The sequence below is a fragment of the Nicotiana attenuata genome, unplaced genomic scaffold (assembly GCF_001879085.1).
Source record: "Nicotiana attenuata strain UT unplaced genomic scaffold, NIATTr2, whole genome shotgun sequence".
NCBI classification, from domain to species: domain Eukaryota; kingdom Viridiplantae; phylum Streptophyta; class Magnoliopsida; order Solanales; family Solanaceae; genus Nicotiana; species Nicotiana attenuata.
Genome location: NW_017676263.1, coordinates 22,486 through 48,476, shown reverse-complemented (window position 1 = coordinate 48,476; position 25,991 = coordinate 22,486). Strand labels below are relative to the sequence as shown.

The following is a 25,991-nucleotide window of genomic DNA, read 5'->3' as shown; positions in this document are numbered from 1 at the left end:
GTCGAGCTCCATACTTGATGGCTAGTTTTAAACCTGCAATAACAGCCTCGTACTCGGCTTCGTTGTTAGTCATCTCGGGGCATCGTATGGACTGGCGAATTGTTTCGCCCGTGGGGACCTCAAGAACGAGTCCCAGTCCCGACCCCGAGGCGTTAGCGGCGCCATCAGTGAAAAGAGTCCATAGGTCGGCGTTGGAGGGGGCACGGCGTGCCTCTAGTTCCGCCTCTGGCAGTATCTCTGCGCTGAAGTCGGCTATGAAGTCGACAAGTACTTGCGACTTGATGGCGTTTCTTCAGCGTATGGTTGTTCAACGAACCTTCCCACGTCGCGCTTTGGTAGCAACTTGGGAGCACCGGAGATCTTGTCGACCCTCTCCTGATGTTCCTTCATCTGACTGCGGAGCGCCTTGTTTTCATTTTCCATTTCTTCCATCTTCTTTAGGATGGTTGTTAGCGTGCTATCGTTGGTCTGTGTCTCGATGGGTTTGTCATTAGCTAGTGCAACTTCCGGTTCACCCACGGCAGCAGTGATACCTACCGTTGGTGTACACCCGATGTTACTTTGTGGTGACCTCTCAACCAAGCCGCTTAGAGTGCTTGTTAGCCATCTTTCCAGTAGCTCCTTGACCGCTGAGGATGCTTCTGTAGCCGCAGATGTGGAAGCTCCCTTTTCGTGCAAGATCGTCAGACCTTCGGATGGGGAAGGTGAGATCTCTGCACCCGGTGTGATGCTCATTCGGGATGCCATCGTCACTGGCCTCGTTGAGAGGGCCAAGGAGATTAGTAGTGACACCCAATATCGCTTTCGATCTTGTGTTATTTTCGGCCATTTTCTGTTTCTGTGTGGTGTAGAGAGTGGTAGTTGGTTGATCTCTAGGTGGATACTATGGTTTTGATTCTCGAAATCCCCACAGACGGCGCCAAATTGTTTGGCTCAAAAGTTAACAATATACTTTGTAAGCTAGAAAACAATCAAAAGTAAGAAAAGGGTAAATCGTAATCAAATATAATAAACCTAGAGATGCAAAGATGATATTATTGTGGTAGATCTAGTATTGCAAAGTGATAATATGAACTCAGTAAGATATGTTCGTTTGAGGTAGAGATAGAGAGAGAAAGCCAGAAAATGAGAGAGTTGTATTAGATCCGAATCCCCCTTTTACAATGTGAAGGTCTCCTTTATATAATAAGAGACCTTCCTCGAAAGAATCAAAAAGTTACAAAGACAGGTAACGTCTCCCTAGTGAAAACACTGAGTCCTAAACGATGTCGCTTTTGTCCCCACGTCCGAGTCGTACCCGCTACGTTAGTCGTCGTACACTCACTGGGCGCACCCACTGGCGTAGAGATGCTGAGGGTCAAATTTGACCCTATACAGAACCACTGTCAAAGCATTTTTTACGTCTCCAGCATATGCTTCTCCAGATGCAGTAGCTTGTAACTTGTCTTCGATATGAAACTCCTCTAACAGCAAGGAATTACTTGCAGGTTTCTCCTGGTGTAGATTGCTCTTTTTCTCAAGATGTTGTCGCAATCAATACTGTCGAGAAGCACTGTTGTCAACTTGGAGAAATTAGCAAGCGAGCTGTTGTGACTCCTGATGTTGATTTCCTCTTGAACAATAGATTTAGTTGAGCTAACTAAGACCACTTTACCTTGTTAATCTAGAGAGGTTTCTTTTGTTTGGTGTATGTCTTGGACGCTTGGTAGGTAAACATTTGGTTAGATTTCTAATTTCAGTGGATATGCTGACTTCCTGTACAGAGAAATTCTATTAAGATTTTCTTGGTCTCAATTGGTATATCATAGCAAAATTGTATGAGCGATTTGCTTGTCAACTGCCCAAAATTTAATACCTAAACAATCCTNCTTCCTGTACAGAGAAATTCTATTAAGATTTTCTTGGTCTCAATTGGTATATCATAGCAAAATTGTATGAGCGATTTGCTTGTCAACTGCCCAAAACTTTAATTACCTAAACAATCCTTGAAGTGCCGTTGATTTTATTTCACTTCTTGGTCACCATTTCAGTCATTGTTTTCTTTTCTTTTCTGTTTTGTTCATCTTATGCAGCTATGTAATGATTGGAGAAATTCCTCTCATTACAATGCAAATAAAGCAAAAGCAGGTATCTGTCCTGGTAGGAGGTAGCAGGTGCTTGGTGGAATCGTCAAGGGCTAAATACTTACTCGCACTGTGTATTTGCACCAAACCATTTTAGTTAACTTTAATAGTTAAAAATTAAAGTGAGAATATGCATTATTTAACCATGGTTAAGGTGTATATGAAAGACACGTCTTGCAATCAATTTTTGGTATAAGTTTTTATCATTATCGCAATTTGCCTTGGACACCACAGTTATAAACAAAACAAAATGGACCATATTTCTCCTCTTCGGATACGGTTTTAAGCAAGAGACCATGTCACTACAATCAGCAGAAGGCAATAGCAAAGCCATAAATGTTTCGTTTAACTCCTCTTTTGGAGGCTTGTCCTATACTTGTAGGAGCAATCCATGTGCACTTTGCTTTTCCCTTGGCCTATTTACTTTAGCTTTGTAATCACACTTGGAAGGCATGAATGAAGAAATCACTAATTTATTTTAGCTCTTCCTTTTGTGCTTAGCGGTTTTAGCTTTCTTAGTAGTTTGCCTTAGTACAATGAGCTGAGATAGTAAAAAATTTCGGCACCTGATATTTACATTAAATTATATTAATTTATCAAGATTAAATAATAAATTATGGTGAAAATATGTATCAATTAACTATAGTTTTTAGATAATCATATTTGTGAAGACATGTGTCATATACTTATCATAATGGTATAAACATCATATCGGGATAAGTACTTACCGAGATAGATTAGAGTAGGGCTTGAAAATTAAAATTTTAAATTTTTTACGTAGAAGTTCTAAAAAGAACTCAATACAAAAATTTATTCAATATTTACACAAATTTAAAAAATCCATGATGCATGTCTTTTATAGACTATTATCACTATTACATTTAATTAACCTAATCTAAGTATGAATTGATATAACCCTGTAAACATTTCCCAGAAAACTCCAAGGGGTTAAGTAGAACTCCTTCATATAAACCCGGTTCAATTACACACTATATAAACCACGTCGAGCCGTTCAACAACCCAAATTGCATTTCACGCTCATAAACTTTCTTAATCAATCGACATAACAGAAGAGAAACAGTTTAATCAATGTCAAAATCAAGTGAAAATGGAGAGCGTCCGGCGAATTTATCTCACACATTCAAGTACTTGCTCGGTCAGTTAATTTTTCTTCTCACTTTATGTATCCTCGTTCAATTTCACATATTTGTTAAGTAATGTGTTTATATATGTAGCTACTCAAATTTTATCAAGGGGAATACCATTCATATTCAACTCTTGGATCGTTCGACGCCTCACTGAAGAAGATTATGCGGTGATATTCTAATTTAATCATTGTTCTATATCATATCCATCTTTTTTTTTTTTAAATTTTAACTTTTGTAATTCTCAGTAATTATCATATTCCCATAGAGTAAGTGATCCATTAGAAGGTGTTTCTGAGTTTAAAAAGACAAATTATTGAGCATCTCTGAGCCAAGGGAGCCAAGGGTTTATCGGAAACAACTCTCTACCCGCACAAGGTTGGGGTAAGGTATGGTATACACTCCTCAGACCCCTCTTGTGGGAATATAGTGGGTATGTTGTTGTAGTAAATTATTGAGCATTGGAATAAAATGAGCCCAAATAAAGTAGATTGAATATAGAAGATCCCAAGGGTATGTTGATGAGCTCTGGGCGTATGTGATTTTCTCGCTCGTACTTGTCAAATTATAGTATAGTTTATGATACCGTCCACAGAGATGGGAGAATCTATGCTACAAATTCGTATTATCCAGCCTACTATTTAAGAGAGTCTATTCGGTGAAAATGGTTGAATTTATAATCTACTTGAAAACAAGAACAATTGTTTTTTATTTTGTAAGTTAAAGGAGTTGAGATTTTGTGCATCCACTTGATATAAGATTATAATGGAGTTTTAGAAAGTCTTATTTTCTAAGCCACACATTAATTGAATTAACAAATAATATTTCTACCACATGTCTTTTATTTAATTTCGCCTCTTTCGATTAGCATAATAAAACAAAAGACTCATAGTATTGACATAGAAAATAGCTTATCTTAAATGAGTACATCATATAAACATAAAGCCTTTAGTTAAATCCTCTAACTTGGCTAACTGATTTTTCTTCTTTCGAATGAAAACTCAAGAAATCAAGATAAAGAATTTTAAGTAATTAAATATAATTACTTCAAATTATCACACGAACATATCTAGCTATAACTATCCCTGTTTAATTCTTGCTTCTTTCGATTGCAAAGATTAATACAAGGAATATTATAACATTTAATATGTGGATATGATAAAGTTGACTAATATATATTCATTAATCTTGATGTAAATATTAACAAAGAAGTACTCTCACTCAAGAATAATAAAAAGATTGAAATTTTCATTAAAATAATATATCAAGCTTCTCCACTTATCTCAACTGAAAGAAAATTACTCCATGGAGAAAAATAGGAAAAGTTAAAAAGATTAAAATTCTTACTATTTCTGAGAAGAAAATATACTTTCAAAACTTAAAGATATGCCAAAGTTGTAAACTAAAATAGCTTCTTTCTCTCTCGCTGCCCCATTTCTACTGAAAGTCATGCTTCTTTTTATAGGAAAAGAAAACCATAAACTTCAAGGATGCCATCCTCAGATTGGGGATGCGATTCTTGGTCTTCAGCACCAACATGGGATGTCATTCTTGGTCTGGGATGCCATCCTCTATTCTTAAACTCAATTTCCTCCAACTTTCTCTTCTCATGGATGACAACCCTGGATGGAGGATGTAATCCTTGGCCCTCTGTCTTTGCTTCTGCTTTCTTTGTTCTTCTTTCTATTTCTTTTTCTTTTTCTTTCCCTGCAATACTTAATATATATTTGTACCAATATTGAAAGAAAATTATACAAATAAAAGTAAAATATTTATTTATTTAATACTATATATACCAATATATATATATATATATATATATATATATATAATTTATACATATCATATGGCCTAGCGATCAATAATTATACATATTCAATGAATTTCTTAAGACAATATAGGGTTTAAACCAAGGCTTTTAGGTTTAGCCGAACCCGTACTCAAAGACTAGCTCCGTTCCTGCCATCATGAAGTGGGTGCACCCTGGTCTTTGGTAGATGATAAATGTTAGGTGATTTCTTCCCATCTGCCTAAGCGTTGGTAGGTACCTGTACCGGTGTAGGTAACAGGTATCCAGTGAAATAGACTAGGTGCACTCAAGCTAGCCTGATACCACCTTTATAAAAAACGAATATAGAGGATTCTTATAAGCGATGCCAACTAGTTCATGATTGAATGTTTGTTGTTTTATGTAGATGAATATATTTGTAATCGCAAATTTGAACCGTGGTCCTTGGAGACCAGCGTTCAAATACAGGCGGACACATAAAATGCTAGTGATTTCTTTCAATACGTCTAAGATTTGGTGGGTAGAGTTATACAGCACCTCTATTGATGAGTAGTGGGAGGTAGCAGGTACCAAATAGAGTAGTTGAGGTGCGCTAAGCTAGCCCCAACACCACTTTTATGAAAAAAGTTGAATGTAGAAGATTCTTATAAGCGACACCACCTAGTTAGGGATTGAAGTTTTGTTGTTTTTGTTGTTTCCTGTATATATCAATATATTTGTAGGTGCAATTTTGTTAATAAGTTGGTTTGCAGTTGCTTGTTCTCACTTGTTGTACTCTTCTTGGCGGTGAGAATACAACATTTGGAAAGATTACTATAGGTAAAGTAAGAAAAGGGAAACTGTTATTCATTTCGTGGTATTTCATATTATATTATATTGAATAGAAGTTTGTAAGCCCGAACAGGTGATCCAAGTTGAACAAACGAAAGTATGAATTGGTCGTTGTATTAGAGTTAGTATTTCGGATATATTCTGAAATAGTAGTTGAAGTATGTAATAGTTTGCTGGAGAGGTTCCATAGTAAGTTTATTTAGTTATTGGCGCTACTGCGTTGATATTATATTTGAATTATAAAAGATGGCAACATCTGCTTCTCCATGGAAATACGAAAATAGGGAGAAGTCAACCAAATAAGGTGGATTATAGAATGAGAAGAATTCTCTTACTTTTTCTTGCCGTAAGCTTTTAGTTGGTTTTCTTTCCTTTTTCTTGGATAAGCTTTTGTGGCTGATTGGTTGTTATTAGACAACACAACATCTGCATTGACATGTACCATATCGATTCACCATAATGTTCTTTGATGTTTGTGTTGATTTGAGTTCAAGAACATGTTACCAATTAACTCAGATACTTTATTGTACTTTTCAGCCTGACTTCTTGGTTTTATGTACAGGAATTTGTCTAACATCTATTTTTGTGCATCATGCAGTTGTATGCTGTACAATTTCACTTGTTTATTACTTGTGTGCTTTTTCTTAGTCGAGAGGGCTTCAGGCGAGCATGCATGAGGGCTGACATTTATTGGTACTATTGGAGTTTTTTTCATGCTTCTTTTAGTTTGTTCTTTAGCTTCAATAAATAAAATTATCAAATCAATAGAAGCATTTGCAACTCCGTCTCTCTATATTGAAATTAAAGAGTTCAATGCTTATCTCGTGTAATAAGCATATATTTTGCTTCAAGTTGTTATGGTCATAGTCAATAAAATGCTCTTTTTTGTTTTGTCGGGAAATTATGAAATCTGTTTTATGTGATCCACATTATACCTAATTATGCTTGTTATTTACCAATTGGAATAGTGGTGAAACTAATCTCCAGATTATAACTTCTTTAAAAAGAACATACTGTATTTGTACTTACACAAGCACCAGGTAGGTGTATTACCAAAGATTTCCATTTAAGTTGCAAAGAGCTCAAAAAGTTTGTAAAATCATCCACTTGCTTTTATATTTTCCTGTCTTCTCCACAAAATTCACTTTTTTTTTCTCAGCATTGACATAAAAAATGTAAACGGCCTATCTGGTGAAGGACTTCCACGTCTGTGACAACGTGGATAATCAGTTGATACTTTCTAGAGGTTTTTGACAAAGACGACAACAAATATGTGGTTAAGGTTTTGAGTTCTCAGAATAAATATGTGAGACAGGGCTAGAGGATATGACATTTTAGAAAACCATATGTCAGATGTTTGACCATTCAGATGGCACTCCTAATATAAAGTTCAATTAGCTAACAGACCCCTAAAGTTAAGCAAATAGAGGGTGTAGTCTATCTGGTTTGACATTGTGTAGTGCCAGCGGGACGAGTACATGAAGGTTCTTTTATCTTTTGTTTCTGTCATTCTGTTTCTTCTTTGAGACTTTCGTTAGAAATATATATAAATATACCTACATATGTATTGGATCTGCTTTTGAAGTTTGGAAGTCATTGTGTTTAAATTGCAGTGGCGGATCATCAAGGAGAGAAAATGTAGCAAAACTGTTGAAAGTAGCATGGATGACCCTCCCTTTGGGAATAATTGTCACATTTGCGGGATGTCTTTTTGTTATGTGGTGGCAAGAACTAAGTTACTCTAGTCAATACGCACAGGCTATATGGATAAATGGTGAGCTTAAACTTTGATATACAGTCTTTAAAGCATTGTGTCGCGTCCCTATTCTACAAGCTGGTTATCAATATGAGTCAGGAAACCTATGCTTTCCATGGTTAAATGATAGCATCCTATGCTTTCCATGGTTAAATGATTGCATCTGTTTTCGGCTTTTGAACTGTCACTTGTGAGGGTTTGTATGTATGCGCTTCTGAAGTCATGTCGTTGGCTGTATGTCTTTGGCTTCAAAGTGATTTTAACATAATCCTGGCCTGCGTAGAACCGTTTCTTCTACCTACATCTGGTTGGAGGTTTGAGACTTGAATATATGACGTATTGGATTGTCCCTGAAGTTGATTTTGGCGTGACTTTTTGGGGAAAAATTCTCGTCTGACTTTTTCTATTTTTATTGGAAATTTTATTTCCATTGATCAGGTTTTGCATGTATACTGGAGCTACTAGCCGAACCCTTTTACATTTTATCCCAGAATTTGCTTCTCCTTAAGTTGCGTCTGATTGTTGAAAGTGCAGCTACCCTTTCACGATGCATAGCTACCTACATCCTCATTGTAAAGCTACCTGGCATGGTAAACAACTACTGATCGTCTTCATTATTTACTCTTTTATAGTTTTCAGTTTTTATTTTTATCTTTATTACGGTAAATTTTAAGTGAGTTTACTGTTATGTGCTTTTCTTTATAACATGAAGTTCTGCCTTAAATTGTTTATGCAAAAGATGGATCCTATTGTTGCTCAGTGGAATAATATACCTCTTGAGGATTGAATTATATTATGAATAGTAATCATATTGCGTTAATTTACGAAGTTTAGTCCTAAACAATGGCTTTGATGAAATGCCAATTTGACCATTGAATGTGTGCAGAAACAATGTTATGCCACCCATCTACATAGTTTGAAGGCTAATGTTTAGTTAATCTAGGTTTTGGTGTAATCTTAAACATATAAGTGATGTAATTCTCTGATGGACTTTATTAGATGCTGTCATTTCTTGAAAGGACCCTACTTTTGTACTTGGTTGCATCTCCGTGATGCTTCTGGTAATTTCAATTGCTAGAAGGAGCTGCCAGTACAGTAAATATTTGGTGGCTTTCAGTAAAGTTATCCATCATGCCTTATTTCACACATTCTTCCTTTGATAATTTTAATTTGAAAGACATGATTCCATTTACTTATTTAATTTTTGGTCCACCATTTCTGGTAGGTGAATGAGTTTTTATCTTCTGTAGTTCCTTTTTTATTTAATTTGACGATCTTTCAATAAAATCTGCGCATTATTTTTTCCATGTCCTAGGTCTATATGCCTGCATGAGTTACTTGCAGGGATGAATTTGGTTTAGTTGTGGTCAAATCTTCCTGAGAAAGCATAATACCCATATTTAAGATTAGGATTTCTTACTTTCAGGAGAAAGCAATTGTATTTGCCTTCTCACAAGCCGCATTTGGAGCATGTGTGTTCTTTGGCTACTGGGGCTACTTTCTTCTTTTTCACATGTATAGCAGTTCTGAGCTCTTCCCTTTTGGGTAAGAATTCTAATGTTTACTCATCCTGTTTTGTTCGCATGCATGTTATACGCTTCATATTTTCTTTTGATAAGTGATATGTAAAGTAAGGCACAAGATGGTGCTTATAGCAGACGTACAGACAAAGCACAAAAACACCTAGAGAGAGAGAGGGAGGCGGGAGAGAGAGAGAGAGAGAGATGGAGAGAGACAGGTGGTAGTAGATGCACTTAGTGCATCTGTATTGGTCCTAAAGAAAAAAAGTCATCTTTTTATGAGAATGGAGTTTTTTCTTTCTTTTGAAGTGGGGGTGACTGGGGCGTGAAGAAATACAAAGGAATGAGTGGAAGCCTGCTCTGGTTTGGTTCTAGCAATTTTTTGACTTTGCTCACAAAATCTCTCTGCCCTCCTCTCTTATATTGAAAGTCCTTTTCTTCTTGTGATTGGAATTTATTTTATTTGACAGTCAACACCCTATTAGTGTAGGAAATGGAGGCATTGATGAGCAACTTTCGAAAATGTGTATGTTGTTTACCTTTCAATCTTTCCGCAAGTTGCTTCTTCAAGAAGGAGAAAAGATGGTTCTTGTGTGGTTGGACACACCATATAACCAAGCAGTATATGGGCTTGTGGACAAACTAGGTATGCTTTAGCTAACTATTATTACCTTCTACTTACGGCCTTTCTTAACAAAGCAGCATATTGCTTAAACAGGTCATATTTTTTACCGGATACAAACATATAAATTGATTTTTCAGGCAGCTTAGTGGTTAGGCTGGTATTTCTCCCATTTGAAGAAAGTTCATATGCTACATTTGCAAGGTCTGCATCAGGTTTATTCGCCTTCCTCTTAGGACTCTTGTTGGTTATAGGACTTCATTTAGTCATTTTATTTTTTCAATTCATATGTTTTTCTAAATCTTGCTTAGTTGTTGTCATGGTGACTAATGCTAATTTGATTTCACAAGGGGGAGGGGAAGTGCAAGGAGGGGGAAATTCATTAAGTTACTTCCTTAGTTGCACTATTGTTCATATATTCTGACACACAATTATTAGGAGTAAAAGATATAAGAATTCCTCCTTTTCTGTCTAGATTTGGGAGGTTAGATGACCCATTTTTGCTTACTTACCAAACAGGGAAATGACAAATAATCATCCTTCTACATACCTCTTTTCGCCCTACAGATCCTGTTCTTAACATGATTTATTGATTGGCTCGTATGGAAGTTTTTCATGCCTTATTGAAAGACAAGACGCAGATAGAATGGTGGTTCCTCAAGTGATGCATGCATATTAAGAAATACTTCTGAACCGAAGGTTTACTGGTTTTTACTAGTTGTCGGCATGTTTTACATTTCTGGTTTGACTTTTCAGGATTTTGCACAGAAGCTAAGAAATAGATAATTGAGCTTATCTTTTTCTTTAACCATAACAACCTACATGAACTATTGCTTTTGACTATTTTCTGATGCTACTTGGTGTATTTATTTCTTTTAACTGAATTTTGCTTGGTTTATTACTCTCATGAACTAGGTTATTTGGTAACATGAATGTACTGTGCACTTGTCTGACTTAACCTCTTCCAGGATCTCAATCTGTAGGCCTTCGATCTTAATCTTTTAAAAAAAACGGGTATTTGAAGAAAAAGTATCTTTGATAGCAAAAGGCAAAAGGCCATCTTATTTTTCCTAAAAAGCTTCTTTGACTTGATGACAGAAATTGATACTGTATTCTCCAAGAATTCTGGTTTAGTGCACCAAAACCCAATGAATAGCTATATTTCAGCCATGGCTTACAGCTTCATCTCCAAACTTGCTACCATTTACTTAACCTTGTCTCTGATATTGCATTATTGGGGTTTGTCGCCACCACAAAGCTGTAAACCAAAATTTTAACTTTATGCTAATGACTTTCTTCTGTCACTCAATTTGATACCTCAGCTGTTTCACTGTTTTGACAGGTGAAGACACGCAGAAGCAAAAGAAATTGGGAAAAAGTTTGACTGAGGCTTTGAAACTTGTTTTACTAATAGGTAACTATGACATTTTACATAATTGAACTTGCTTCAACATTACTTTGATCTTCTCTTTTTCATTTTTATTTATTTATTTATTTGTTTATTTATTTTTTGCATCTGTTTTGGAAATCGCTGTAGCTATAGAGCTGGACTCGTCGTTACCTACATTTACTTATCCTACTGGCTCATAATCAACATTTTCTAGTAGTTTTACCAAAGTCTCAATTTTCCCTGACCTGTTGTCTTAGCAAACATTGGCAAGACTTCTCTAATCCAGTTTTACAAAATTATTGACATCAGTGTGCAAATGATGTCATGTGTTTTTGGAAATGATTCTACTGGTAAACATTGTGGGTGCTAATCATCGACCTTCTGACAACTTATACGGTATGTCTGATGCACATGCATAGGAAGCGATGTATTTTCTTACAGGAATTCAACCTAGTCTTTCGAATATGAGTACTGCATCAAAATAAGAGTAAGGATCCTCTCTGTCGTTGTTAATTACTCTTTATACAGTCCTGTATGATATGGCAGAAAAATGCGAGACATTTCTCCCTTTCGCATCATATGGGTTTTTTGGAATGAGAAATACGAGATGTTTGAAGGACAAGCTATAGAGTAAAGTATGGGTGGCAAAATGGTTAAAAGAAAACAGTTAACCACCCATATTATCCACTAAAAAACGGGTTGGATAATGAACTTTTTAAAAACGGGTCAAATATGGATAATAACCATATTATCCATTTAGAAAATGGATAACCAATGGATAACCAATGAGTCTAACTTTTACATTTGTAAAGCCTCAAATTGGGAGTTCCTCAAGTTAGGGATACTAAAAATTCTTCCAAAAGTGATCATATGCAAGAAGTCACGGATAATATGGTTACCCATATTATCCGCCGGTTAACCCGTTTTTTATCAGTATTAAATATGGGTCAGGTTGGATAATTTATCCGTTTTCTCATTACCCGTTTTCGACATGAACCATATCCAACCTGACCTGTCCGTTTGCCACTCCTAGAGTATAGCATTGTTATTTAAGCGTTTTTTAGGCAAACAGAAAGATGTATATTGCTTAGACACTTTTATGAATTTTTTGGGAGCTCTAAAGATGAAATCTTTTGTAAAGTTAAATGTAGCACCTTGTTGGTGCCATTATGGTAATGTGAAGAAAGAACTCTTTCTGTGTTACCCCCCAGAAAAAAAACTCTCCTCAACTCTGTATGGATCCAAACTCAATCTATGCCGATCTTTATTGCAGAAGTGGCATTTTTTGTAATGGACTACTAAATCTTGAAGCTAATAAAACCCTGAACTAAAAATATCTTCTTTTGGGCACACGACTAGTGTGGCGACAAATTCACAATCTACCTAAGGAAAAAAAAATGGTACATGAAAGCCTCGAAAGATGGAGGCCGATGTACAAGACTCAGCATTTAAGACTCAACTAAGACTATAAAATGTGTGGAAGACTTGCTACCTGGCTGCCACTGAAATAGGCAGCTTCCAAAATATGATACGTTCTCTAGGCTTGCTTTTGCTGGGGCATTTGCTCGGTTTATCAGCATCATTACCATATGCTTCAAACTAATTGTTTCTCTTTTTGATAAATATGCCTCAAACAATAAATTGGCACACGTGATGCTTCACTTGCTGCTTGTATTTATTACACTGAAAAACTTGGTAAATTTCTATTTCATTTTGGCTCTTAGGTTTTTCAAAATGAATTAGACTCTAAATGGCTTATCTTCATTTTCAAAACTGCTTTTCTTGTAGGTTTGGTTGTCATGGCCTTTGGCCCTAGCTATTCCTACTCTTTCGTCAGATTGCTGTATGGTCGCAAGTGGAGTGATGGAGAAGCTTCAACAGCTCTACGATACTATTTCCTCTATGTAATCCTGTTGGCTATGAATGGTAAGGTCATGTTTGGTTTTCATAATAGAAATCGATTATAATATCTTAAATAAGTGATTATTGAATTTTTTTTATCACTGAGATAAAGGGGAGCCTTGGCGTAACTGGTAAAGTTGCCTCCATGTGACCAGGAGGTCACGGGTTCAAGGCGTGGAAAACAGCCTCTTGCAGAAATGCAGGGTAAGGCTGCGTACAATAGATCCTTTTGGTCCGGCCATTCCCCGGACCCTGCGCATAGCGGGAGCTTAGTGCACCGGGCTGCCCTTTTATCACTGAGATATAATAACTAAAACCAATTAGAGTTAATGAAACAAATTTGATAGGATTACTGATGAATAAGATAAATGATCCCAAATAAACTGTTTCGCTCCGTATTCTATGCGAGTAATGCTAAGTGAGCAGCAAAAGAAATTCCATGCTGAAAGGTTTCTGTAATACTGAAAATTGAGGGACCCCCTCAGCAACTGTCAAATATTTTGGAAGGTCCAGAACGAATCCTATTCCTATCCTTCCTTTTCATTAATTATTTTGGGTGGTTAGTATTCAATTTGATTAGCTACCTTGAGATTTACTATAGGTTTTCTAGTTCAAAAAAATGCTTCTGCTCATGAATATTGTAGGGTTTTTGACTTCTTCTCAACTCTCTAGATTTTTATATTTGGGCAGCCCATATGTATTGGTGCCTCTGTGATTCCTTTGTATTTATAACCGGGGCCACAACACATGAACTGGAGCTGATTTACTTCCATACACTCAAATGTGATACTTGGCACCTATTCAACCTATAGCACTCAGTAAAGAAGGCTGGAGAATGTCGAAAACACTGGAAAACAAACTAGTTTTAGCAACGGGATTATCTTATGAAGTTGGCACGAGATGAGTTTAAATGGAGCAACATGATAAGTGAGATTCATATTACCGATCCCAACTTTTTGGGACTGAGGCGTAATTGTATTAGTTGTAGAGCCCGTTTGGATTGGCTTATTTTAAGTGCTTTTAAGCAAAATACCTTTTAAGTCATTTTGTAGTATTTGGATAAAGTAAAAAAGTGTTTTTAAGCACTTGTTTTTAAGCTAAAATGACAAAAATAAGCCAAAAGCCAAAAGCTAGAATTCCTAACTTATGGCTTAAAAGCTATTTTGGCTTAAAAGTCACTTAAAATAAGCCCATCCAAATAAGCTAGTAGTAAGATTATCTTATGAAGCAAGAAGCAGTGTACGATGATAATTAAGAAGGTTCGGTGAAACTTCAAATTTAGTAAATAATTATGTGGGGACAGAGCTGTATATATATGGGATAAAAGGTTGTGAAGATTGGAACTCCCAACCTAAGTTGCTTCGACACGGCAGTTTAGGTGCCGCATCAGTGTCGACACGACACTAGTATGGGTGTGAGATCCGTACCGAATCTGATTAAACAATTTTGGGTACTTTGACCCCGACGGATGGAAAAATTCCAGACGAGATACAATTTGATTTCGGAATCAGAACAAAACTAGGGTAAATTCAAAGAAAATAACATACCTTATCGAGGAAATTAATCCTTTACCTATCTACAACTTGAGAATAAAAAAGAAATTCACACTTTACAAGCTATATATAAGTATTCCACAAAATTTCTCATAATTTAAAGATATTTTTATTTTTTTGAATTATTTTTAGCCGGATTCCCGCACCCATATCCATATGTCACGACCCAAAATCTACTAGTCGTGATGGCACCTAACCTAACCTGCTGGGTAAGCAAACTACTAACTAATTCAATTTCAATATTGCTAATAAGTCAATTAAACAAAATAAATTATCCGGATCTGTTACATTTCCCAAGGACTAGTAGACAAATCATGAGCTTCTAAGAGTAGAGATTTCAAAAACTGATAGGAAATAAATACATCTTCTGTTTGGAAAGTACATAAACAGAGTTATATAATCTAAGGCTACCATGAACAAGAGACAGCTACAACCGGGACACAGGTACATCTTCCAATCAAGCTTCCGTCGAACACAACAACATCAGCATCCGAAATCTGCACGCAATCTGCAGGAAGTGAAGTATGAGTACAACCGACCCCATGTACTCAAAAAGTAACAAACCTAAATTTATGTTGAAAGTAGTGACGAGCTGGAACATAGGTCGGGTCCAACACCAATAACCAATAGTAGTTTATAACAGTGTAAAGCAAATGAATAAAGAGATAGCTCAGAGATAAAGTGCTCAGCCTTTTCATAGTTTTTCGAAAACAGTTCCACTTTTCAAGTATTTTCTCGCCACTTGGACGATTTGAATTGGGCACCCAACTTGGAATCAAGCTTGTGACCACGAGCGGTGGGGGTTGGTAAGTAGATGATCAAGCCAAGACTTAATTTCTTCATTTTGCACTTCTTGGCTTTCATGTGAGGAATGTCATTTTGCCTTCTTGGTCCCTCAAATTGTAAAATGTATGGCTTTTGTCTTTTCTTCTCGTAATCCCTCATTGACTCGTGTAGTTCAATTCCCATTTCACCACACAATTCCAATGTTGAAAAATGCTTGGAATGTGACATCAACCCTCCAAATTGCAATTCTTCCCGGATTTTGACATCCTCTTTTTCCCCTGGACTAGAGTCAATCTCAAACAAATTTTCATTTACACCGGTTGACTCTAATTTCATATTTTTCTTGGCATCACTAACACTAATGGAGTCGGTTGGCGGATGTTCAAGTCTTGATTCCTCAAAGTAGAGCTCACTTTCTTCCTCGAAATCGGACTCTTCTTGACTTCCTTCCACACTCTCAAGTTGGTGGGCATAGTGAGCCTCAACCAATATTTTCATTTGAGCTTCCAAAGTGCGGATATGTTCATCATTGTGAGTCAAGCTTTGTTTCAAGTCTTCGAGTGCAAAGTTTTGCTTTTCCTCTTTTAAAGAATGGTCTCCAACATGAGCATCATCTTCTCATTTTGAGCATTTGAGAGTTCTTCTTGGTTTTGATCAAGTGTCAAGGAAGGATTTTCGGCTTCCACATCTAAGGAAAATTCTTGGCTATCATTAACTTCCGAGGCTTTTTGGACCTCTAAAGCTTCAAGCATTTCTCCCATTTGTGAGTGCAACTTTTCAAGTGCCAAGTCATTTTGGAGACTATTTTCCAAAAGCTCCTCCAAGGCACTTTGCTCTTTGTTTCCTCCTTCAAGTAGGCATTCTAACATGAGCTTGAACTCTCCATTTTGACCATGTTCAACTTCTATCCACTTCCATCGCCCTATAATTTTCATCACAAAAAGTAGAATCATCATAGGAGGGGCTTGGGGAAGGGAAGGACAAATAATCATAATCATCCCAATGATGTCACGACCCTAAACTCGGATCCGGTCGTGATGGCGCCTCTCGTGAAGACAAGGCCAGCCCACACATTCCTAATTCATTTTTAAGCAATTAAGTAATAAAACCAAGTCTTAACATAATAATAAAAATCCAAGGTAAACAATATAGTTTGCGGAAAAAGACAGAGCCCGACATCGGGGTGTCACCAGTCATGAGGATCTATAACAATACTATAAGTCTGAAAGAGTCTACTCAACTATTACATAACTAAAACAGAGGAAAAATAAGATAGAGGGAGAAGCACTAGGCTGCGAATTGCCGGACAGCTACCTCGTGAATCTCCAAAAATCTGCTGGACAGCTCTCAACCCTCGCAAGCAGGATCCGATGCTCCTGCATCTGCACACGGGGTGCAGGGAGTAAAGTGAGTACTCCAACTCAGTGAGTAATAATAATAAATGCAGTCTGAGTAATAAGAAATCATGTAAAGGCACACCAACAGGCTATAAAGAAGCAGTAAAAACAATGAAACAGTGGAAATATGTGAAGTCACTTTAGTTCAGTTTAAACTTCTTGAAAATGCCTTTTTAACAATTAAGCAAGTAAATGACAGGCAACTAGGAAAGATAAACACATAAAGAACCGCCCCTCGGGCACAATGTCAACAAAAATTCGCCCCTCGGGCAACATCATAAAACAACACCAGACCCTCGGGCTACATCTCACGTCACAATGGGTACCCGCACTCATTGGGGGTGTGCAGACTCCTGGAGGGGCCCCTAACGTCCCAAGCGCAATATCAAGCCATCTCGTGGCGTACAATCTCAGGCCCTCGGCCTCATAATCAACAAGCCACCTCGTGGCGTATAATCTCAGGCTCTCGGCCTCATAATCATAATCAGTGTGTCCTCACAACACTGTCCCTCGGCCTTACTCAGTCAGAATCTCACAAGCCACTCGGGCAACAGTAAAACGTGATGCTCAGCCCAATTATTATCTAAAATATCATTTAATGTATTAAAACAGAGTAGACATGGCTGAGTTATGAAAATAGTAGTATATAACATGACTGAGTACAAGCATAAAGTCAAAATAGTGAGGAAATATCAGTAAATATCCCCCAAGGGTCCAAATAGTTGGCACGAAGCCCAAATATGGCATTCAGCCCAAAACATGATGATAGCAAAAAAAATTTTCAATCAAATACGCGGTAAAACAGTCATTCGGGACGGACTAAGTCACAGTCCCCAACAGTGCACGGCCCCACGCTAATCATCTAGCGTGTGCGTCACCTCAATATAGCACCACGATGTGCAATATGGGGTTTCATACCCTCAGGACCACGTTTACAATAATTACTTACCTCAATCCGAGCAAAATCCTACTCCGAAATGTTTTTGCCCCTTGAATCGGCCTCCAATCGACCCGAATCTAGCCACGGTTAATTCAATTCAGTCAATACTAATTATAGGAATTAATTCCATATGAAAATACTAATTTTTTAACAAAATCCAAAATTTAACTCAAAATCGCCCGTGGGGCCCACGTCTCGAAATCCGACGGAACTCACAAAATCCGACAACCCATTCAACCACGAGTCTAACCATACCAAAATTACTAAATTCCGATAACATTTCGACCCTCAAATCCTCAAATATATCAAAGAGGGTTTTCAAACTTTTCCAACTTAAAATCACCAATTAAATGTTAAAAACAACGATGGATTCGAGTAATCTATCAAAAATTGTGTTAAGAACACTTACCCCGTTGTTTTCTCTGAAAATCCCTCGAAAAATCGCCCCACCCGAGCTTCCTTGGTCCAAAAATGGAAGAATGGGACGAATTTGGACTTTATTCTGCTGCCCAGGGGTTTGTTCTTCGCGTTCGCGACCCTTCTCTCGCGTTCGCGATGAGCAAATTCCTCATCAGCGATTTCCAAATTTATTCCAGACAGCCTTTAGTATAATTGACATAACTTTTTGCACACAACTCCAAATGATAAATGGTTTGATATTCTGAAAACTAGACACCAAGGGCTATAATTTCATAGGTTGCTCATTTCATGAGTCATTATATATTGCGAGATATAACCTTCCAAAGTCAGCCCTGTGCAGCATAGATTTTCAAACTCTCCCCGGACAGCCTGTAGTTTAACTACCATAACTTTTTGTACACAAATCGAAATGCCAATTAATTTACATTTCTGAAAACTAGACACAAAGGGAACAACTTTCATGTTTGGATCATCTCCAAATTCCTTGTAGATTGTGAGATATGAGTCTCCGAAGTCAGACCTGTGCAACCGAGATTTCCTTCTTCGCGAACGGGAGTCTCCACGCGAACGCGAAGAACAAAGTTCCAGAGGCCAAATTCTTCTTCGCGAACGCGAGAGGCACCACGCGAACGCGAACAACAACACCAGATATCAGAAAATCAGCATCCAAAGTAGCCCAAAATGATCCGAAACACACCCGAAACTCACCCGAGGCCCTCGGGACCTCAACTAACCATGCCAACATATCCCATAACATCATTCAAACTTACTCCAACCTTCGGAACGCTCAAAACAACATCAAAACACCAAATTCACATCGGATTCAAGCCTAAGAACTCCAAAAACTTCCAAATTCCATTTTCGATCAAAAAGTCTATCAAGCCTCGTCCTAATGACTTGAAAGTTTGCACACACGTCACAAATAACACAACGGGCCTACTCCAACTTCCAGAATTCCATTCTGACCCCTATATCATAATCTCACCTATCAACCGGAAATCTCCAAAATTCCAATTTCGCCAATTCAAGCCTAAATCTACTCCGGACATCCAAAACACATTCCGATCATGCTCTTAAGATCCAAATCACCTAACAAAGCTAACCAAATCATAAAAATTTCAATCCGAGACTATATACCAACAAGTCAAAACTTGGTCAACCTTTCAAATTTTAAGCTTCAAACTGAGAACTGTTCTTCTAAATTTATTTCGATTATCCTGAAAACCAAAACCGACAATTTACATAATTCATAATACATCACACGGAGCTAGTCATGCCCGAGAACTGGCGAGCGAAGTGCAAAAGCTCAAAACGACCGGTCGGGTCGTTACAAATGACCATTTTGACAATCACTCTTATCACAAATACTCCTCTCATGGGTTTGAAATTGTGCGCACAATCCACCCCCGGGAGTATTTAAACAAATTTGCCATGAGTGTGGTCCTTCACAATAAGGACAAGGGTCATCAAAGTATGAACAACTACCATCCGACAATTTTCATTATATGATGCCATTTTTCAAAAATAAGAAAATAAACAAGAAACAAACAAGAAAAATAGACCAAGGTAAGAAAAATAATTACACAAATATTCACAAGTTTGGACCAAAGCACTTATGCTTATTTCTCAAACAACCTAAATTATGCCAAATCGTTCCCCGGCAACGGCGCCAATTTTGATGACGTCCAAATCCACTACTAAAAAGTAAATGGACACGGTCACATGCAATATAATTTACCCAACTATGAGTCGGGGTCGAATCCCACAGAGACCAATATGTAGGCGATTAGGAATGTAAGAGAATTATCACTTCTTATGCAATGCCAAACACTTAGAATTGGTTTTAGAAAATATCTATACCTAAATACGGAAATGTAAACTAACCTAGAAAGCAAGTAAAATGAGCAATGGCTACAAGTATGGATGCATCGGGAATTAAACTCAAGTAACGATCCAATGTATTTCATGATTTTACAAATATGAGAGAGTTTATGTTAATTAGCCACGGGTAATAATTCTATATTAGCTTCTTCCAAAGACTAACAAGACTTCCTAATTGAATTATCCCTGAAACAATTAAGAGACTAAGCACACCCGGATATGGCTACAAGTAGTTCAATCCGATCCCTAGGTAGAATCTATAAAATGAGGGTTAAAGCCTCAAGTTCTTGTTAATTAATCTTTCCCAACCCCGAATAATCTTTCCCAAAATTAATTCGAAGTTAATGGGCGAGTCCTAGGGTTACCTAATCCCTTTACAAACATTAAAGAACAATAATAATTAAAGTAACAATAACTCACTTCATAAAAGAATAAAAATCATTCAATACATAAGCACAATAAGGTATTTAATCCACACTTTAAATATGATTATTTCCATAAACAAGATTCAAGTGTTGAATAAAATAGTACACACTTAGATATACAATACAAAGCAAGGAAATGAACATAAATGGGTAAGAAATTCTCAACCAAAAGCTTCAAATCTTCAAGACCAAAGTGTGTGCGCAAACCCTAGCTTCCAACCTTGTTCTCTCTAGTGTTTGGAAATGAAAATAAGCCAAAGATGTTTTACAAATGAGCTGGTTTTGGGTATTAAAGGGTTTGAGGCCAAAAAATGTGAAATTACATAAGTGCCCAGAACTGAAGCACGATTTTCGCATTTGCGAACAAAAGTTCGCAATTGCGAACTATGACTACACTGTTTAACTTCGCATTTGCGATCAGTACTTCGCATTTGCGAAGGTTGACTGCCTAGTTGACTTTGCATTTGTGAAGACTGCCTGAATGGTCTTTCTTCGCAATTGCAAGAAACTTCTCGCAATTCCCATCACTGCTATCTTCGCAATTCCCAGGAATATGTCCTATTTGCGACAATTGAGGCCCCTTTCCAGATTTTCCTCTTTTTAGCTTCTTTTTGACTCGTTCCACTTGGTTTCCTCAAGATCACTTTTAAATCATATAGAACCTGTAATATAGAAGTAAATGGCATTAAACACGTGATTTTATCACTCAAACATAGCAAAAATATATGCTTAATCAAACCCCCAAACTTAAACTATTGCTTGTCCTCAAGCAATGAAAGTGACAAAATCTCTTCCCAAGTATTTAACTCAACATTGCATCCTTATCATGTCAAGCCAAAAAAGGTCTACTATAAGCACAAATGCATGACTTCGATCGGTACCAACAATTAATCCAACGCATATGAATTGCTGAACACTTTTCATGAACTTTATTACATTTCAAGTGCTCAAGCACTATGCAAATCAAAGTAGCAAATCAAGTCATGACACTAAAGCTTCAAAATTTGCCTCTCTATCACAATTATCTTTCTTTGGTCATTCCTTCCAATTGAAAATGAGATTAAATTCACAACTCAAATCTCATGTGCCCTCACATTTAAGAGAGAATCCCACGCTTATAAATCTTAATTCAAAACAAAAATGGGATATCAAATGGAAAGAATTAACTCTCTCTCACAATGATGTTCAAATGCATACAAGTAGTACCATAGGCTTGCCCTTCATGTATTTCTCCACTAATGTACACAACTTGGTTCAAAATCAATTAGGACTTAAAGGGTTGTAGTTTAGGCTTTTGGTTAAGGTAGGGCACAATTTTGGTTAGAGTGACTCAAAACCTCCCCAAGCACTACAAAATTTACAATCAAAGTCCACTTCCTTCAAAAACATTCTCCATCCTTTCTTCACTTTTCATTCCATACCTAATCTTCCCTTTATTCACAACTTCTTCTTATTATTTTTTTTCTTCCTTCCTTTTCAAAATCAAGGAAGGTTTCACTTTTTATTATTTTTTATTTTCTACCTTCCACCTTTTAAACAACTTTCATATCACAACTTATCTAACCTTCACCCCCAAACATAGGCTTTTAGCCTATGTTTACACTTTCAAAGTACTTAGGGAGGTAGGGTGCCAAAAGCTAGATCCATAAAGAAAAAAGGATTAAAGCTTGTAACATGGTTGCCAAAGAACAAGGTTAAAGGCTAAAAATGGGTTGACTAGGGAAAATATTCAAGGGTAGAAAATTTAAGGCACAATAGCGGTCCAAGGAAGGTCTAATATCATTTTTCAATAATCTATAATTTCGCCTTGAAGCACATTCCGGGCAAGTTCTAGATTACAAATAATGCAAAAGAACTCACAATGAATCTCACCACACATGGCACATGAACACTCAAGTGGAATACAAATCCAAAATCCAATTGAAACCAATGACTCAAAGAGGTTACTTATAGCATAGGAAGCTATTTAGTGAATTAAAGAGCCAAAATTTGAGTTTAAAAGTCATGACAATGATCTTTACTTATAGCATAAGAAGCTTTTTTTTTTAACGACCAAAAATTTATATGCCGAGGTTTAAATCATGTTGGTACCAAGCAAGCCACAACTCGGTCAATGGGCACAAACCCCAACTCAAACCAGTTATTCTTCCTAAATTAACATAAGTTATATCTAAACTACAAGACTAATTCTCTTAAGAAAGTCGTCTATCTATCCATCATCGGGAAAAGTCGACAAAAATTTACTAACAATTACCGGGTTCCAGAAGAAAATTGGCATCCTTGGAAAAAGATCCGTGGTACAAAGAAAATCAAGGATATCGCCACTAACATAAAACATACTATATATAAAAAAATTTAGAAGCTAATAACCAAAAGTAAGAAGCTAATAAACATAATAATATCACACATCACATGAAAATACAATAACAACAAAATGAAAACAACCTAAGTACCAATCTGCCATATCCACAGCTATCCACAATTATGCAAGAACAACAGTTATACAAGAAGCCACCCCCAACTAAAGATGTTGCAATGTCCCCAATGCAACTAAACATGATAGAGTAAAATGGTGGAAAGTGCTCCCTGAATACTGCATCATGTGCTCTCCTCGCTGTCTGACTCAGAGGCATCCCCCTCTCTTTCTTCCTCGGACCAGTGAATAGGAGCATCATCATCATCTACCGGCCTGGTCGATGGCATTGGGTCTTGAGTCTTTAGGACTTTCCACAGCCCCTTTACAACCTTCCACACGCGGGTAAAGAATTTGTCTCTTTTCTTCTCCCTTTTCTTCATTTGGGTGTGTGCCTTTGCTAGTGTGTCATGAGAACTGCTCAACTTACCATGTGCCTTGGCCAGATCAGTGTATGCCTTCTCTAGCGTCTTAAGGTGATCCCCCTGCTTCCTCTGATCATCAAGGTATTTTTGAAAATCTTTCTTTGAAATGTATGCGGGTCCCTCAGATGTTTCCCAGGTCCCTGTGGAAGGCCAGCTACTAGCTCGCGAATTACCCGCATCTCCTCACTAAGCACAGCAAATGGTCATCCTGCAGAAGATGATGGCTGAGAAGAAGACACCATCTTTCTCTCTTTGCTCTTCACAACGCCGCCCTCTCCTCTTTTCTTGAATGGATTTAGAGGCTTTCCCGGCTCTATCCAATTGTCTCTCGGAGTTTCTTCCACCCCAGCAAGTTGGCATAGCTCAGTGATAAGCGATGGGAATATCAATGATGTACTATTCTGGATCCGATAATCCCTCAGTTCATTCATGAAGATTTCACCAACATTTAGCTGAAGACCATCAAGGATGCAGGCTATCATTTGAGCTCTTGTAACCAGTACATTCCATATGTTCGACACAGGGGTAATACGACTGCATATGATGGCCAGCCATATCTTTGCTTCGGCAGTGAACTCTTTGGATGTGATCCCTCTCTTCTTAGCTGCCCATGGAACATCCGCACCCGGGCATAAATTATGCATCCTTGATGGTATTCAACTAAATGTTGGTGAAATCTTCATCAATGAACTGAGGGAGTATCAGATCCAGAATAGTACATCATTGATATTCCCATCGCTTATCACTGAGCTGTACCAACTTGATGGGGTGGAAGAAGCTCCGGGAGACAATTGGATAGAGCCGGAAAAGCCTCTAAATCCGTTGAAGAAAAGAGGAGAGGGCGGCGCTGTGAAGAGCAAAAAGAGAAAGATGGTGTCTTCTTCTCAGGTTGATCAGAATAGTCAGCCATCATCTTCTGCAGGAGGACCATTTGTTGTGCTTAGTGAGGAGATGCGGGTAATTCGCGAGCTAGTAGCTGGACTTCCACAGGGACCTGGGGAAACATCTGAGGGACCCGCATACATTTCAAAGAAAGATTTTCAAAAATGCCTTGATGATCAGAGGAAGCAGGGGGATCACCTTAAGACGCTGGAGAAGGCATACACTGATCCAGCCAAGGCGCATGGTAAGTTGAGCAGTTCTCATGACACTCTAGCAAAGGCACACACCCAAATGAAGAAAAGGGACAAGAAAAGAGACAAATTTTTTACCCACGTGTGGAAGGTTGTAAAGGGGATGTGGAAAGTCCTAAAGCCTCAAGACCCAATGCCATCGACCAGGCCGGTAGATGATGATGATGCTCCTATTGATTGGTCCGAGGAAGAAAGAGAGGGGGATGCCTCTGAGTCAGACTGCGAGGAGAGCTCATGATGCAGTATTCAGGGAGCACTTTCCACCATTTTACTCTATCATGTTTAGTTGCATTGGGGACATTGCAACATCTTTAGTTGGGGGTGGCTTCTTGTATAACTGTTGTTCTTGCATAATTGTGGATATGGCAGATTGGTACTTTTGTTGTTTTCATTTTGTTCTTATTGTATTTTCATGTGATGTGTGATATTATTATGTTTATTAGTTTTGGTTATTAGCTTCTAAAATTTCTTTTATATATAGTATGTTTTATGTTAGTAGCGATATCCTTGGTTTTCTTTGTACCACGGTTCTTTTTCCAAGGATGCCAATTTTCTTCTTGAACCGGGTAATTGTTATTAAATTTTTGTTGACTTTTCCTGATGATGGATAGATAGACGACTTTCTTAAGGGAATTAGTCTTGTAGTTTAGATATAGCTTATGTTAATTTAGGAAGAATAACTGGTTTGAGTTGGGGTGTGTGCCCATTGACTGAGTTGTGGCTTTCTAGGTACCAACATGATTTAAACCTCGGCATATAAATTTTTGGTCGTTACAAAAAAAAAAAAATTCCTATGCTATAAGTAAAGATCATTGTCATGACTTTTAGACTCAAATTTTGGCTCTTTGATTCACTAAATAGCTTCCTATGCTATATGTAACCTCTTTGAGTCATTGGATTTTGGATTTGTTTTCCACTTGAGTGTTCATGTGCCATGTGTGGTGAGATTCATTGTGAGTTCTTTTGCATTATTTGTAGTCTAGAACTTGCCCGGAATGTGCTTCAAGGCGAAATTATAGGCTAAATTGGTTTGAAAAATGATATTAGGCCTTACTTGGACCGCTATTGTGCCTTAAATTTTCTACCCTTGAATATTTTTCCTAGTCAACCCATTTTGAGCCTTTAACCTTGTTCTTTGGCAACCATGTTACAAACTTTAATCCTTTTTCCTTTATTGATCTAGCTTTTGGCACCCTACCTCCCTAAGTACTTTGAAAGTGTAAACATAGGCTAAAAGGCTATGTTTGGGGGTGAAGGTTGGAAAAGTTGTGATATGGAAGTTGTTTAAAAGGTGGAAGGTAGAAAATAAAAAGTGAAACCTTCCTTGATTTTGAAAAGGAAGGAAGAAAAAAATAATAAGAAGAAGTTGTGAATAAAGGGAAGATTGGGTATGGAATGAAAAGTGAAGAAAGGATGGAGAATGTTTTTGAAGGAAGTGGACTTTGATTGAAAATTTTGTAGTGCTTGGGGAGGCTTTGAGTCACTCTAACCAAAATTGTGCCCTACCTTAACCAAAAGCCTAAACTACAACCCTTTAAGT

At 37.4% G+C, this 25,991-nt stretch overlaps 1 protein-coding gene across 7 annotated transcripts in view; it reads left to right on the top strand.

Moving 5' to 3' along the window:
* The first annotated feature begins 3,084 nt into the window (after positions 1-3,084).
* LOC109220887 (protein RFT1 homolog) overlaps positions 3,085-25,991 on the top strand; it is a 31,867-nt gene continuing 8,960 nt past the window's right edge. For 2 of the 7 annotated variants that reach the window (XR_002067164.1, XM_019385352.1), the window contains exons 1-10: positions 3,086-3,279; positions 3,359-3,438; positions 6,487-6,581; positions 7,502-7,662; positions 8,083-8,234; positions 9,071-9,189; positions 9,635-9,810; positions 9,927-10,001; positions 11,129-11,200; positions 12,965-13,102. Coding sequence is in view for 6 of the 7 variants with exons in the window: in XM_019385352.1 (XP_019240897.1) it covers positions 3,213-3,279; positions 3,359-3,438; positions 6,487-6,581; positions 7,502-7,662; positions 8,083-8,234; positions 9,071-9,189; positions 9,635-9,810; positions 9,927-10,001; positions 11,129-11,200; positions 12,965-13,102 (1,135 nt within the window). In the remaining variant the exon portion in view is untranslated. Of the gene's footprint in view, positions 3,280-3,357; positions 3,439-3,516; positions 3,658-6,486; positions 6,582-7,501; positions 7,663-8,082; positions 8,235-9,070; positions 9,190-9,634; positions 9,811-9,926; positions 10,002-11,128; positions 11,201-12,964; positions 13,103-25,991 lie in introns of those variants that run through there. The other 5 variants (XM_019385353.1, XM_019385354.1, XM_019385356.1 and 2 more) reach the window with 5 other exon arrangements.